The sequence below is a fragment of the Nicotiana tomentosiformis genome, chromosome 8 (assembly GCF_000390325.3).
Source record: "Nicotiana tomentosiformis chromosome 8, ASM39032v3, whole genome shotgun sequence".
NCBI lineage: Eukaryota > Viridiplantae > Streptophyta > Magnoliopsida > Solanales > Solanaceae > Nicotiana > Nicotiana tomentosiformis.
This window is the reverse complement of record NC_090819.1, coordinates 4,111,751-4,127,968: the sequence shown is the minus strand read 5'-3', so window position 1 is coordinate 4,127,968 and position 16,218 is coordinate 4,111,751. Positions and strand designations below refer to the sequence as shown.

Genomic DNA, 16,218 nt, shown 5'->3' with positions numbered 1-16,218 from the left:
CATATTGTAAGCAGTATTAGCATTGGCTCCTAGTCCTCTTTTCTTGTACTTGAAATCAGTAGGATACCCTACTACTTTATAACATGTCTCCTTAGTATGTCCCTTCATCTTGCAGAAATCACGACGAAAATTCCAATTTTTCTTTGGTCTATGATTTTGCCAACTAAGAGTGCTTTCTTATCATAGTAGATACGGCCGTAAAGAAAAAAAAATCACTACTAGAAAACTATGAAAAATCGTTCAGGAATACTGACTGAAATCGGTCGGAAAACTGAAAAAACCGACTGATTTTCAATCGACTTTAATCCGTCAAAATAAGGCTAGTCGGTAATAAATAGCGACCAAAGTCGATCGTAATTTCCAACCGATCTCAGTAGGTTAATTAAATTTCACAAACGACCAAAACAGAAAAATATGCCGAAAAAACCAACCAAATTCGGTCAGTATTTTAATTATGTAATTAAAAAATACACCGTCTGAGAATCGAATCGGGGTCTGTACCGTGGCAGAATACTATTCTACTACTAGACCATTGGTACATTTGGGTTTAAGACTTTATTTTATTTTATTTGTACTCTTTAGTTGCATTTTTTAAATCAGTTGCTTTTTTTAAATTGACCGATCGATTTCGGTCGATTTTTTGAATTTTAATTTTAATTTATTTTACATGAAAAATCGACCAAAGTTGGTTAGTTTTCTTAAAAAATAAATTTCGCGGGATGCCAAAATAGTTTCCTGCATTTTTTTTGCCAAAAATAAAACAGACCGAAGTTGGTCGGTTTCGTAAAAAAAAAATATATATATATATTTTGAAAAAAAACCGGCCAACCGACCGAGACGCGGACGATTTTTGCCGAATTTCTAATAGTAATTTTTTTTTTCTAGGCCCTTCAAACTCCTCATCGAAAGATTTATTCGAGCTCAAGATCCTGTCGGAGCTTTGGCCCCCGACTCACAATATAGCCTTGGAGTCATCAATGATAAATGGGATATTGGCAATGAAAAATACCAATAGGGGGGTCTATTGGGCAAAAGTAAAGCATTACCCCTGATACATCTTGCATGCATATAAAATGAAAATCAATATATCCAATTTGAATCGAACTCAATGGATCCGTCGTTACTGCCGAGAGGAGAAGAATAGGTAGGATTATATTAATCCCCTTTTATTTTGATTCTCTATATACAGATGAAAGAATGTAAAAATCAGTGGTATCTTAGAAAAGCATAATAAGGGGCAAAAATATGTTAGTTTTCTAAACCTATTGACACCTTTAAACGGTGGAGGAGGAAATATTTAATCATTAGCTGGTAGTTCACAATTCTAGCTATTTTCTTTTACTTAATTAATGTTAATTTTGAAAGACAACTTCTTCAATGTGATCTCAACTATATCAAACGTTACTTACTTTTTGATACAACATTGCCTTCTCATTATATCAATCATGCTCAAGTACACCTTAGGTATTAAAGAAAACGATCACCACAAATATAATCCAACGCTGTAAAGTTTTTCGTACCTAACTCAGGTTAGTAATGAGCTTATACTGGGGCACTGAAATAGGACTAAGCCTTTAAGTATGCAGATGAATATTTGTTGTTAGCCTCAATCCTTCGATTTTCGGATTGGAATAAGGAATTCCATGTTCATACCGACATATTACTCTACGCCATTAGACGTATGTTGGGGCAATAAGGGCCACTTGATCACTCCATCTACTTAAAAGTATACTACTTTCCTCTTGGAAATTATAAAAACGTCGAACTTAACTGACCTCGAAGTACGTGTGGATCCACACGAGGATCATGTTCGTTGGAATACTTGAATAGATTTGTAATTACATTTGGGAAGTATCTGGGATGTTAAAACACAAGGGAAGTTGAAAAGGGGACAAATGAGGAGCAATTTGAGCAAGAACAACTCCCAGGTTAATTTTTACACTAACAGCTTGTTTGGATTGTTGTTACATGTCGTTTCATAATGTATCATATCGTATTGTATTGTACTGTATTGTATTGTTTGATAAATACAACGTTTGGATAGATTGTATCGTTTGTCGTCGTTTCATGATGTCATGCACCAACAATATGAAGAATAAACTTGCAACATTACTAAGAAAAATAGGATAAATAGTAAAATACATATATAAAAAAGTAAGGTAAAGAATAAAATATGATTATTTAATAATAAGGAAGGGCAGGATGAAAGAAAAAGGTAAGGAAACGACGCCACCACTCCAAAATTTGAGAAGATCTAGAGTAGATTTTGGTAGTGAAATTAGGTTCTGTTGGGGGCAATCAGTTTTGTTGGATTGATGAGTCCAGAGGGTATTTTGGATTAAGACGAAATTTTCAAACTATAATTCTCAAATCATCAAAATCCAAAATAACTTGTTTTCAATGTCAATTCAAATGATTCTGAGAACAAGTGGTCAAATCAATTATGATTTGCTTTTGTATTTTATATCTGAATATGTTTGAATGAATAGATTTCATATTTGTTAGCTCTAGCATTTGACTAGAGTTTTTTCAAAATTTTCAGGGATTATATGTTAGTGTTTAAATTAATTATCCCTAGTTTTAGAGAACTTATTTGTCTGAAAAAAACACAAATTTTGGAGTATTTGGAACTCATATACCCAGCCTCAACTGGATTGAGATTGAGGTGTAGTTATCGTAATCGCCTTCAGAAAGTTACCATTAGTCATGTCAATTTTTGTTGACCGGCAATTTTTGTGCCAAGATTATTTGAAGTTTATGGATTTTGAAATTGTCGACGGAACCCATAACTCGTCTTAGTTACATATTTATATATATTTAATAAATTTTTTAATACAAATACAGTGTTTAAACAAAAATGACTGGCCGAACCCGCACCTAATAGGCTAGCTCCGCCTCTGCGCTGTGAGATGAAACATGCCTCCATCTTTATCTAGAGATTAACAACGTGAGTGAGATCCTCAGAAGAGTCAAGTGTAGATTCAGAATTTGTTGTATCCTTTGGTTCTTCCTCTGGTTTCTCATTCTGCAATGTCAAATCCATCTCAGCTTTCATCTTATTTTCTGCAATTTTGTTTTGAAGAAATTCAATAAGACTTTGAAGAGATATATTTGGATTCGTGCTTTTTAACAGTTCTCCTGCAACTTCTGCAGGAGTAACCTCCACTGCTTCTAAGAGTTGTCCAATCTTATCAAACAATTTATGTTCCTGAATCCTCAAGTAATTGAAAACCAGTTGCTTGAAAGAGGATAACTTGCAATATGACATGTAAATGTGCATATCCATTCTACCCGGCCGGAGCAATGCTGCATCTAGTTTATCTATGTGATTGGTAGTGACAACGATTATCCGTTCCTCTCCACAACACGACCAAATCCCGTCAAGAAAATTAAGTATTCCCGACAGTGTCACCTGGCGAAAACAGAAGCAACATATGTATAAAGAGTATGAGTTTGAGGTAAGAAAATATGTAATATGAGCTGCAAAATGAACTATAGTCAAACCTCTTTATAATAGTCTCATTTGTTTTGAATAATTTTTTGGTTGTTATAGCAAAGTGCTGTTATAGAGAACATAAAACGAAAAATTGGTTCCAAAGAAAATTTGGCTGCTATAGTAAAGTATTGTTATAAAGGATGACTATTATACAGAAGTTTGACTATAGTATCGATTTATTTATAATCAAACCTCTCTATAATAGTCTCGTTTGGCTGTTATAGCAAAGTGTTGTTATAGAAAATATAGTATTGATTTAGGTACTCACCCTATTGTGCTTATTTTCCTTTTCTTCCTCCTTTTCTCTGTTTTCTAGCTTGATACTGCAGTCAATGTCCTCGATCACAAGTATGGAACGACCAGACATGCCAAGTAACAACGACCTTAGATTTGAATTGCTACGAACTTCTGTAAGATCCAAATCGTAGATATCATAGTTCAAATGATTCGCCATAGCAGCAATCAAACTCGATTTACCAGTTCCAGGAGGACCATATAACAAATAGCCTCGTTTCCAAGCTTTCCCAATCCGGTTGTAGTACTCTTTCCCCTTAACAAAACTGGCCAAGTCATCAATTAGCACGTTCTTGATCTCTTCCTCCATAGCCAGAGTGTCAAATGTCATAGGATGTTCAAGATTCATACCATCAGAACCCCAGTTTCTGAAATTTGAATACAATTTTATAGCCCTGGATTCTTCTTTCGTTGCCTTTGATCTTTCCATAATGTAAGGCAAATACGATTTCATTACCATTTCCTTGTGTTTCTTGTGAAAACTCAGCTCATAACATCTAAGTTCTGAACTTAATGCAGCAATCATATCTTTTATCTCGTCGTTCTGGCTACCTGACTCGATACGTCTACACTCCATTCTCCATGTTACCTTAATATTCTCAAAAACATCGATTATCTCTTCGTCTTTGTCCATTGTAATGACAAGATTCTTGTCATTCTCAGTCTTCCCTAATCGAATACTTTTAGCTGAAGAGTTCGCTATGGTTCCTAAATAAACTTCTACTGCCTCGAACACCAGGTTCGGGGATGGTCCTTGAAATTCATGGATAAGAACGGTGAATTGAGAAGAGAAACGACGAAAGATATCGGGGAAGCTGTCAAAAATGTAGCTTCGGAATTCTTTTGGAATGAAATCATTTGCTATGCTACGAACTAGCATTGCTGTAGCAGCAACAGAGGCAACAGTAGAGACAACAGCTTTAACATTAGCCATATCTAATTCAGGAGCCATTTTGTTTTTAGATTGAAGCAAATCTTTAGCTAAGGTAATATGAGAAATGAAAAGGGATTCTTTACTTGAATAGCTTGTCCAAGAGTTGAAATATATATATAGTGGATGTCTACTTCATAGCTTGTGGAATTTTCAATAAAGTTAGAATAAATAATACATTAAAACAAGACTTGACGAAGACTAGGTAGTTTCTCGGAAGCAATCTTCCACCACCGACTTGGAAATTTAATATTTTAATATTAGCAAATTAAAATGACAAATATGAGGTAGACAGTCTACTTTAATATAAGTTATTTTCACGGTTCGAACTTGAAGTAGACTAGGTAGTTTCTGGGAAGCAATCATCCACCACCGACTGGGAAACTTACCATTTTAATATTAGCGAGATTAAAGCATCTTGTATTCACTCAGGGTCCGGGGAAGAGTCACATCTCAAGCGGTGTAATGTAGACTGTCTGTCCTAATGCAAGCTTTAGTAACTACTTCTACGACTTGATCCCGTGATTTATAGGTCATACGGAGACAACTGACAACTGAGATTGTTTAATAGAAATAACCTAATCAGCATCAACATCAGCATCATAAGTCATCATTTTCATCATTATATTATATTAGTAAATTAGCAGGTTTTTGAACTTGATTTGCAAGTAACCTTAATGTGGACTGTACATATTACATGTCAAGTTTGGTCAGATTCTCTTAGTCAGCAAATCGGGCTAAGTTTTAAAAGTAGTCAAATTTGACTGCCAAGAAAGAGTGTGTGTCCTCGTGTAATACGATTATAAGAAGACATAATTGGACAGCAAAAATGTTGGAATTTTCCACGTTATTATTGGCTAAGGTATCTTTGGATCTATTTCACTCAGACACGGAGCACTGTTAAGAATGTGACGGTGAAATTTCTACATAGGCAATCTGTCAGGATTTTTGAAGAATTTGTACCAAAGACATATTGTGACCAATTACTTCTAAAATTATGACACAATTTGTACTAAAGTTTTGACAATCTGCAAGGATTTGTGGCATGACAAGTTAGCCCATTCATCAAACTTTGTGAGATTTGTTGCGAATATATATACATTTTGTACTAGTGTGCACATGAATTGTAGTATAGTAAAATATTTGAAAGATTCTAGCTTTATTGTATCAAAATTGTATATTTTTTGTATAAATTATATTATATGTTGTATATCTTTTGTATAGTGAGATATGTAGTTGTATATTGTTTTTTGCATAGTGATCGTATATAGTTTGGATATAATTTAATCACTTTAATTTCGGAAAATCGGAGAAATAGTGATTATACAAGTGCTCCCAATTGTAGTGTTTTGTAAAATTTTAATTATTCATTAATCACTTACAGCACGTGCACATCTTGGACTCCTATAGGAAAAGGCACAAATTAATTTCTTGGCATTTTCTTTTTCAAAGTTTGAATTTAAATGATATATCAATGTGTATAAAAAGAATGTTATGTCCCAAATATGTGTAATTATTGTGTGCACGACACTTGTCTCTTTTGTCCCTTCCTTGAGTTGACAAAAATAAATATTTATAACAAAATTTTTATTTTTTTTATCTCTCGTAAATATGTATAAAATATCAATATCTAAATAGCATAAAAGCCAAAAAAGAATCAAATGATGAATGATTCCTTCTGAAGAAATTAAAAGCCAAACTCAATAGTTTACCTTTTAATTCTACTGCCTTCATCTCCCGCTATTTTTTCATGTCAGTTGGGTTTGTTAATTTTAGTGGCTAGCCATTAGAATTGGTTCTGGGCTATAAAGTGCATATGATAATTTATGGCCAACGGATGATATTAGTTTCTAGCGAATGGCTAGTAATGAATTTTGCTCAACGAGTTTTGACTAAATTTCTAGGTAGAAATGACATCAGGTAGCCAGCTGTTATTTAAGAATTAGCCAGTGCGTCTTGATTTTTCATTTTTTTAATTCAATTTTTCAGGACAAAAACATCCTGTAGTTAAAATTTTTAGTTTAAAATTTCAAGACAAAATAAGTATTGGCTAATTTTTAAATAGCATCCCGAAAATGAATATCCGTACACTTGCCCCAATTTCAAGGGATGGGAATAGGCCCATCAAGTGAGTCTTTGATGAGATTGAACGTTGCATGTAAAATGTATTGTCAATTAAAACAAAAGATTAGATTTTTTTCGAATTTTGATGAACAATACTCAAAAATACACCAAATTTAACTTCCAAAAACATGTTCATAAAAATGGATGTAAGAAACAACTTGATATTCCATTGAGCCAGCAATGAGATTACAGTTCATTTTGGTGCAAGTAAACCTCACTCAAATGGAGTCTTATTAGCTTTATCAAACATGATATATAGGGTGGAACAACATACTTTCACCACCATAAAAAAACACAACAGAAATGAAAAACATCACCTATCATAAACCAGAATGATGCTTTTCGAGTATATAAAAATTAGAAAACACGAACTTCAGAATGAGTTTAACCGGTGTTCTGCAGTCCAGCAGCAATACCCTTCATTGTCAAGATGAGTGTGTCCTCCAAGCCGGGGGCATATTCACTTGTCGGGTTCAGCTGCACAAGTTCAGCAGCTGACTTCGATTCCATGTAATCCTTCGAAATATGAGGCCTTAGCGTGACATGATAGTTAGGATCACGTATACGCTTGAGAGTGTAGGCTTGCAACAAGTTTAAGGTTGTGATGTAGGAATCACGCAGCCTGAGTCGTTGTTTCAAGTAGGGGTCTCCCTCCAGAAGATCCTTGTGTCCAGCAATCTATTAAGAAACAACAATTGGAGAAATCAGATAAAATAAGTGAAATAGATCAACAACAACAAACCCAGTGTAATCCCACAAGTGGGTTTGGGGAAGGTAGTGTGTATCCCCTACCCTGTGCAGGTAGAGAGGTTGTTTCCGATAGACCCTTGGCTCATGCCAGCATAGTCGGAGCATTAAATAAGTGAAATAGATCTTTTTTTTAAAAGGAAATAGTTACATTTTTCGACCGCCCAAAAGAATAATAGCCGGCAAATGTATATTAAGTAAATATACATATAATATACATATATATACGTATCATATACATAATCGGTGTATATGTTTTGTATATTCGGGGTACCGCCTGTAAATAATTTGGGCCGCTGGCTAAAAATGAAAAGAGCCCTTTAAAAAATGTGCGATAAATTCATTAAGCATAGATCCAGTTTCCTATTAACCAACTCATTCATGAAGAGTTACCTGGAGAAGGAGGCTCCTTGTCTCCTCGTAGTTGGACCTCAAAAGCTCACCGAAAGGCAACAAATCTTCTGAAACGAGAAGCTTGTCATACAGAGCTGCAATACCTGGGTTTCCCTTGGCGAACACCATCTCAACCAAGTCAATAGTGACTCTAAAAAATGGCCATTCATTGTACATTTCGTGAAACATGCGAAGGTTTTTTATATCCTTGTCAATGGCATACTTAAATGCCGCCCCAAAGCCAAGCCAGACGGGGAGATGAAACCTAGTTTGCGTCCAGGCAAAGATCCATGGAATAGCTCTGAGTGATTCTATTCCTCCACTAGGTTTACGCTTTGATGGACGGCTTCCAATGTTCATTCGACCATACTCTAACTCAGGTGTGGCCAAGCGGAAGTACTCAACAAATCGAGGTTCTTTGAAAACTATTGACCTATACTTCTCTGTAGCAATAACCGCGATTTCATCCATAAGTGCACGCCATTCTGGTTTGGGAGAGACGGGTGGATGCATCCCATGTTCAAGGGTAGCAGCAGTGAAACGTTGGAGAGTCCTAAAACACAAGTGTTCCTCCCCAAACGATTGCTCGATAACTTCACCCTGAACTGTGACACGGAGAGATCCCTGAATTGTATCTGGTGGCTGAGATAATATAGCAAGATGGGTGGGGCCACCTCCTCTTCCTACTGTACCACCTCTACCGTGGAACATAGTTAGCTTCACACCATGTTCTTTGGCAACTTTTATAAGCTCCTCTTGAGCCTTATATAGCTGCCACGCTGCTGAGAAACGACCAGCATCCTTGCCAGAGTCTGAATACCCGACCATGACCTCTTGTTTACCGTTAATCCGGTTTCTGTACCACTCAATCGAGAAGAGACGTGCAACAGCCGCAGGAGCAGACTCCAGATCATCCAACTTTTCGAAAAGTGGAACCACTCGTAAAGGTTGCTTCACATGGCATTCACGCTGTAGGAGCTCAACTGCAAGCACGTCAGATGGTGCAGTGGCCATTGAGATGATATATGCCCCGAAGCAGTCAGATGGAAGTTCTGCTATGACATGGAGCGTATCCAAGACGTCAGCAATTTCTTCGGTTCTTGGAAGATCAGGTCCAAATAAAGGTCTCTTGCCGCTGAGTTCAGAAAGAAGCCACTCCTGTCTACGTTCTTCAGACCACTCTCGATATGAACCGATTTCCAAGTGCTGGGTAATGGCATCAAGGACGTCAGTGTGGCGGTCTGACTCTTGTCTTATGTCAAGTCTCACAAATGAGAGTCCAAAGGTAGAAACTTGTCTAAGAAAATCCAGAAGGCTTCCATCGGCAATGGGGCGATCACCACATTCACAAAGAGATCTGTAGCAGAGTTCAAGAGGTTCCAAGAACTGCATAAAATGTACAACCACATAAGCGTAATATTCAGCAGAAGGAATCATTTTATATCATAGATAGTGAAGAGATAAACATATTTTGGCCAACACATTCTCATATGTATTAGAGATTAGTAACTGTTCCCTGCTTAATATTAGAATGTTCTTCATATAAAAAGGGTGACAAGTATTATATACCTGCTCAACATTATTATAAGTTGCATCCTCAGGAATATCAGAGATTCCATGGGCTAACATTTGGCGAGTACGCTCACGTGTCTGATACAGCTTATCTCTCACATCGCCAAGAATTACACGGTATGGTTCACTTGGCGGAATTGTTTTCCAAAATTCTACACATCAAAAGGAAAAGTCGAAAAGTGGAATTATACAATTGCTCTATCCAACAGGGATCGACAGAGACTACTCGACGCAATTTCTGGAGAATAAACACTAACCAGAATATCAGATGCAAAAAAATATTTTTAGGTTTTGAACACTAGTTACCTATGTAGTGCTTGGTGTCCCTCCTTGAGGACCTGTAAAGTTCAGCTGCTCGAATACGAAGGTCATCATTGCAACGCCACATAGATAACTGAAAGAACATACGAGTTAGAAGCATGTAAAAGACCTTGGACGTGATGCAATGCTTCAAGATGGATCAAGAGCAAATTTTTTTAAGTTGTTGGATACCTCAAACATGAGTTCCTCTATTTGCGAATAGTACAAATTCGCGGCCATCATTCTTGCTAGTAAGCAGACATCTCTTGTGACCTCAGGAGTCACTCTTGGATTACCTACATTTATTATCAGACAACTGATGAGTGACAAAATATAAGAGGAGTCTTCGCCAGATCTATAAACATAATATATCAGAACGGAATATTCCGGAAGTTTGCTTTCTCAACTTGCAAGACATAAAATAACTAGGAAATAGCATTATCAAGAGAAAGAAAGAGTACCATCCCGATCACCACCCATCCAAGAGGAGAATTGAATAAGAGGAGCATTGTAAGGAAGTCGTTCGTTAATCCCTATGTTTTTAAGAGCTGTATCAACACGACGGAGGAACTTTGGAACACCCTTCCAAATAGTTTCATGAAAGTAGCTCATTCCAGCTCTCATTTCATCTTGTGGAGTTGGAGCAGTCCTCCGAATTTCATCAGTGCGGAAAGCAGCTTGAATCTGCAAAAACATTAGCAGATACAATTGGGAAAAGAAACAATGAGGCCATCTTACCACTACATCATGATTCACGGAAAGTACAACACATTTACATATACGGACTCACTTCATCCGTTATAAGAAGCTTACTAAAGTTTTGGATGGTTAAACAAATTAAGATAAAACTACGGAAATTCATTCAGGGAAAATGACATGCATCGAGTAACTAAACTGATAATTACCTCCCTCTGTAAAGCCTCATCGAGCTCTTGTTTATCATCGGGTGTAATGTCTTTAGCATACAACTGAGCCAAGCAATCTCGGATCCTAAACATAAGAAAGTCAGACCAAGACAAAATAAAAGATGTGTAACAGCTAAAGAGAAGAAGATTGGTAATTGAAGAGCAGACCTTCCGTGCTTTTGAAGCAAAGATCTTCGGACAGATTGAGTAGGATGAGCAGTTAAGACTAAATCCACAGTCTGATTTTTCAGAGCATCGAAAACTTCTTGAGGAGACTTTTTCAAGTCCCCTACAAGTTTCTTGAAAGTTTCTTCAATATCTGATTCAGTTGTTGCATTGTTCTCATCAGCAAAGTCCCCCTTTTTCAACTTTTGTCGTCGACGGTAGGCGATCTGCACCTCCTCGGCCAAGTTGGCCAAATTAAGCATGTGAGAGAAAGCTTTAGCAATGACAATGGAATCCCCTGGATCCAAACTTGTCAACACATTTCCAAGCTCCTCCAGCTTCTTTGGATCATGCTTGCCTTCGTATTCCGCAGAAAGTTCATAACATTCTTGGACCTAGAGTCAGATTAAACAAAAACAAAAAAAACTTTAACATTGACCAGTCTAACAAGTAGTTCTTTTTCTTTTTAAGATAATCAAGAAATCGTTTGTTTTCAGTTTAGAAACTAGATGGATAATGGATTCACCCCTCTACCATTCTTCACTTAAATACCATACTTGGTTCACTTTTTCTGTTGAACCAAAACCTATGTTGCGCGGACTCTCCAAAAAGGCAAGCCGCACCCCTGCCGGATCCTCCAAAAATTCACTATTTTGGAGGATCCGACACGCACCAAGTGACATTTTCGGAGAGTCCGAGTAACATAGACCAAAACACTAAGGTCAGTCTTATAACTAGCTATCAATTGATTTTATGTTAATGAAGTGCAATAAACTCGTAGGATACTTCAGTCAACACTAAGTTTAGGATCTCAAATGACTTAAAAAAATTTGAATATTTCAACTACATAAGTCAAACAACAGCCACTAGTTGAGTAATCCACCAATAAAAAAGCATATGAAGATAAGTACAAAATACCCTTTAAAATTTAAAATGTTAAGACTGAATATTTGAATTCGATTCTATCAAAACACCATAAAGATCCAATCTTCAGCTTCAAACAAGAAAAAATTGGACACTTCAGTAGACATCAAGTTTAGGATCAAATCTTCAAATAATAAAAACCTACTAATATTTAGTTCAACTCTATCAAAACAGCCATAAAGATCCAATCTTTAGCTTCAAATAAGAGAAAATTTGAAAATAGAACATTCTCCTCCCAGTTCTTTTAAGTACAAAATACCCTTTAACTTACAAATGTTAAAGACTGATTATTTATGTTCAACTCAATCAAAACAGCCATAAAGATTCAATCTTTAGCTTCAAACAACAGAAAAGATCCCAAAAAAAAAGAACATTCTCCTCCCCCCCCCAAACCAAGGGCGGAGCTAGCTCTTCGCCCTACGAGTTCGGCCAAATTAGTAGCTTTGATCCAAACTTTATATTTGTCTTAAAAAATATATCGAATATGAATAAATTATTAATTTAAAACTCAATAACTTAAAAGCACCAGAATCTCAAACCCATAAACTTCAAATTCTGACTCGACTCGGCCCCACACAACCCAACAAAATCCAATTCAATCAGTAATTGCCTGAATTGCGCATAATTCCTCAAATAACAGAACAAGAATGTGGCAATAACAACAAAAGGGGGAAAACAGATAATGCATACGGTTTCCTTAAGATCTTCCCCATGTAAATCCTGAAGAATATCAAGAAACCGATCCAAAAGCAAAGCATCATACTCAACCAACTTATCATCCTCAGAAACTTTGCCAGGAACCAATGCCCTTAACTGTGCATCAATTGATGCCAATTTCTCCAAATTCCGTGTCGCCATTTTTCACACTATCAACAACCCTGAAAAAAAAAAAAAAAAACGAGACAGCAGTATAGTTAAATTATTGTACCACTTATTAATGGATCCAAGATTTAAACTTTATAAGTTTCTGGTTTGAATTCTACCACTATTCTTTTGATTTAATGGTTTGAAATCAATTACTGTACTTATTTAGCGAATCTTTTAATACATATATATACAGTATTACAAATATTGATGGATTTACAAAATCAAGAATGTTGAGACATCTTGAAAGTGAAAGGAGAGGGATCCAAGATTTGGAATGGAGAAATGAAAAATGAGTAAAATTTATTTTATATACATAAGAATTGTGAAATTTCGAAAAAATGTATAAAACAAAAAAGTAAAAATGGTATTGAAAATTAAGGTTGTGTTATGATATAAATATAATTTGGAATTATTTTGGAATTTTTGTTAGTGATTTGAAATAGTTTTTCAAATTTTCAAGAAATCCCTAAATTCAAGTAAGTAATTTTATGGTCAAATTATGGCCAAACAGACTAATTTACATGGTGTGACTGAAAAAATAGGTTAAATTGAAAATTTGCTATTGAAACTAGAGAAGTTGGTGTGAGTGTAACTGTTCTATGGCATAAATACAAGGGAAAAAAAACTGAATCTTGGTATGTGAAAGTAGTAGAAAAGAATGAGAAAACAAAAGACATACCCAATAATCTCCTTTCCTACAAGTGGACAATTTTTGAGTTTGAGGGGTAGAGATTTGATGTAAAAGCAGTGTATAAGTTTAGCTATATATAGATGGAGAGACTCATCCCCACTATCCTTTTGTACCTTATTATAGTAAGTAAATCAGTACTCATTATTTTTATATTGGATTTATTTTATTGAATTTATGTGATTGGCTAAGTTCACGCCTCAAGTTAAGTTTGAAAGGATGTACTTTAGCAGGTTAGCCTCAGTTAAATTGTTTTTGGTTTTATTTTCATGGAGTACTTTTTTAGGATTAGCAGAATTTCAAGAATCATGACCCCTCTTTAGTTATGAATTTAATTTTTATTTTATTTTCTCTTTCCTAATTCTCTTATGTGATTGAATTTTTTTAAAAATAAAATCAAATAGGAAAAAGGGCCAAATTTATTCATGTACATATGTATTTGAAATTGAGCAAGTTTGTTTTGTGCAAACTTTTTGTCTAATATTAAACCCATCATGAAAAAGTTTCATTTTTGCCCTTGACCCTAATGAAACTTCAAACTAAGAGTAATTTTAATTCATCGTCAAAATTTGAGGGTAGATTTAGGCTTTTTTTTCTTGAAGAATTTGGACATGCGGAGTCTACCTTCTTAGGAGCGATGTCAATGATGAGGACAAATTTAAGACAATTTGCTAACGGAAAGGTATAAAGGCCCAACAATTTAATGGAAGGTATAACTAAGCAATTGCAAATATCAAACTAAATTAAGATTTTTTTACACCAAAAAAAAAACTACCTTCTTTTCCTGCATTTAGTAAAGTCTATTTAATAGTTTAATCTAATTGGTGTAGTATTATTGTACCTACATAATAATTTTTTAATAATAATTGTATATATATATATATATATATATATATATTACTTTTTAATACATCCAGCTACATACAAAGAAACCGAATATATTAGATGTATAGTGCGCTCACAATTGCTATCCATACGCCACATCCACCACTGCTAGAAATTAGAATATGTATTTGCATATTGTAAGGAAAAGACATAAGAGAAAAAAACAAGAACAAATCTCGAAATTGTTTATAATTTTTTAAAGCACCTTTTAACAAATAACAAGGCTCAAATGCTTGGATAATGTTGTGTTACCTTATAACTTGTAAATATAAGGAGTAGCTCTTATTATTCTCAATAAAAAGAAAATGGAAGGTGCTTATATGAGCCGAGGGTCTTTCGGAAACAATCTCTCTATCTGCACGAGATAGGGGTAAAGTCTCTGTATACATTACCCTCTCCACGCCTCACTTATAGAAATATATTGGGTATGTTGTTGTTGTTATAAAAAAAATGAAAGAATCAATTCTAGTCGTAAGTCACCTGGGATAGTTGGCGAGGTGACCTCTTTTTAAACATGAATTGGCCAAGCGACCTTCAGGTTTTAATTATTGTGGGATTGACATTCATGCTTAATTAATGGTTAAGTGGGATTATAAAGTGAAGGGGAAGTTGAGTCTTTATCCCTAAAGTTTCAGTTAGTACACTTTGGCCTCAACCTATATAAATGTAATATTACCAATTTTTTTTTTTTAAAAAAAAAAATCCCATCTCTTCCTGCCTCATCTGTCGCCCCTATCCCCATTTCCCACGGCTGACTCCTCTATTGCATCTTGTTTTTATTGCATTCAACACACAAAGGTCGTCTCCCTTCTTCCTCATTACTCTCAAAGCTTCACTCTTTTGATTTATCATTTACTTTGAAGAAATTGACAAATTGGAGGGTTTTCGGATCTATCGAATTTGGGGAAGAAATTGGTGGTACATTGGATTGATAATTCATTCCAGGTGGTATATTGTGTACCTCCTTTATATGGTAGGTGTTTTCATCTCATCTTTTTCGTCATTGTTAATTTGGGTTTCTGCAAAATATTTTTTGCACAGTGCTCGACCATTAGTATACAATAGACCACTGTTAAAATAGACCACCGGTTCATAATAGACTGATGAGAGATTGTATATTAGTATGTGGTCTATATTCTGGTGAATGGGTTGAGGGCCAACTAGTTGGAACTAGAATTCCTATATAAAGGTTACAGTACCTATCTGTATACCTAGCATTTGTACATTTGACGAATTTATTGATGTCATCATTAAACGTGTAAAACTAACATGTTCTCCAAGAAATTTGAATATTACATATATGCTTAGCTCTGCACCGAAGAGGGACAAGATTCCTCCTTCCTTCATTAAGAATGACAATGATTTGCAATCGCACCTCCTTGATGTTACAATTGATGGTATGAGGCCTTGTGTGAAGATATTTGTGGTTGAAAATGAGTTTGAAGAAGGGGTTGAAGTTCCTGTTGAAAGGTCTCATCAAGGTTCAAATGTTGCAGCTGCACCACCACCAACAACAACAAAAACAACACAACCACCAATTTTAGAAGTAGAGGAGGAAAGAATGGTGAGAGATGGCTTCAATGGATTTAGTGATGACTTGCATGATTTTGGTGACAATGAAATTAACTCGTATGGTCCAGAAGATGCAGATGGAGCGGAAGAGCTCCTAGATATTGTCAGTCGGGCAGCTGGGGATGAAGGTTTGGTGGACTCGTTATCTACACAACACAGACACCCTGATGGTACAGGTTTTTTCCTTGGGAAATGTTTTGACAACAAATTGGATCTAATAAAACAGTTGGAGATTGCTTCTGTAAAAATGCATTTTACGTTTTGTATGAAGAAGAGTAGCAGTAAATTAACTTCAGTGCCATGCCGAGATGTGAGTTGCCCGTGGAAGTTATGCGCTTTAAAGTATGAGAGTTTT

General features: G+C 35.5%; 3 protein-coding genes across 4 annotated transcripts in view; all 3 read right to left on the bottom strand.

Annotated features, from left to right (window-relative positions):
* Positions 1–16,218, bottom strand: part of LOC104116999 (protein DETOXIFICATION 19-like) — a 169,305-nt gene that overhangs the window by 7,975 nt on the left and 145,112 nt on the right. The gene's annotated exons all lie outside the window — the stretch shown is intronic.
* LOC104099402 (AAA-ATPase At3g50940-like) lies at positions 2,780–4,828 on the bottom strand. The gene is made up of 2 exons (XM_009606382.4): positions 3,765–4,828; positions 2,780–3,412 (listed from the first exon to the last, which is right to left on the bottom strand). Exons 1-2 carry the CDS (start codon positions 4,740–4,742, stop codon positions 2,933–2,935), a joined length of 1,458 nt encoding a protein of 485 aa, XP_009604677.1. The 5' UTR covers positions 4,743–4,828; the 3' UTR covers positions 2,780–2,932.
* On the bottom strand, positions 6,993–13,519 carry LOC104099403 (phosphoenolpyruvate carboxylase). Of its 2 annotated transcripts, none has more exons than XM_009606383.4 (10): positions 13,398–13,519; positions 12,542–12,729; positions 10,931–11,322; positions 10,763–10,847; positions 10,319–10,541; positions 10,050–10,153; positions 9,864–9,951; positions 9,555–9,709; positions 7,986–9,371; positions 6,993–7,523 (listed from the first exon to the last, which is right to left on the bottom strand). In XM_009606383.4, exons 2-10 carry the CDS (start codon positions 12,707–12,709, stop codon positions 7,230–7,232), a joined length of 2,895 nt encoding a protein of 964 aa, XP_009604678.1. In that variant the 5' UTR covers positions 12,710–12,729; positions 13,398–13,519; the 3' UTR covers positions 6,993–7,229. The 2 variants fall into 2 exon arrangements, with proteins under 2 accessions (XP_009604678.1, XP_009604679.1); XM_009606384.4 differs by lacking the exon at positions 13,398–13,519 and adding an exon at positions 12,835–12,973.

Bases quoted from the DNA above. Each gene is read 5' to 3' on its own strand.
- LOC104099402 (XM_009606382.4), bottom strand. From the start codon at position 4,742: ATGGCTCCTGAATTAGATATGGCTAATGTTAAAGCTGTTGTCTCTACT. The intron at 3,413-3,764 runs GTGAGTACCTAA...TGTTTTCGCCAG, and splicing joins AGGAAAATAAGCACAATAGG to GTGACACTGTCGGGAATACT.
- LOC104099403 (XM_009606383.4), bottom strand. From the start codon at position 12,709: ATGGCGACACGGAATTTGGAGAAATTGGCATCAATTGATGCACAGTTA. The intron at 10,848-10,930 runs GTCTGCTCTTCA...TCTTATGTTTAG, and splicing joins TTGCTTCAAAAGCACGGAAG to GATCCGAGATTGCTTGGCTC. The intron at 10,154-10,318 runs GTACTCTTTCTT...TAATAAATGTAG, and splicing joins GATGGGTGGTGATCGGGATG to GTAATCCAAGAGTGACTCCT.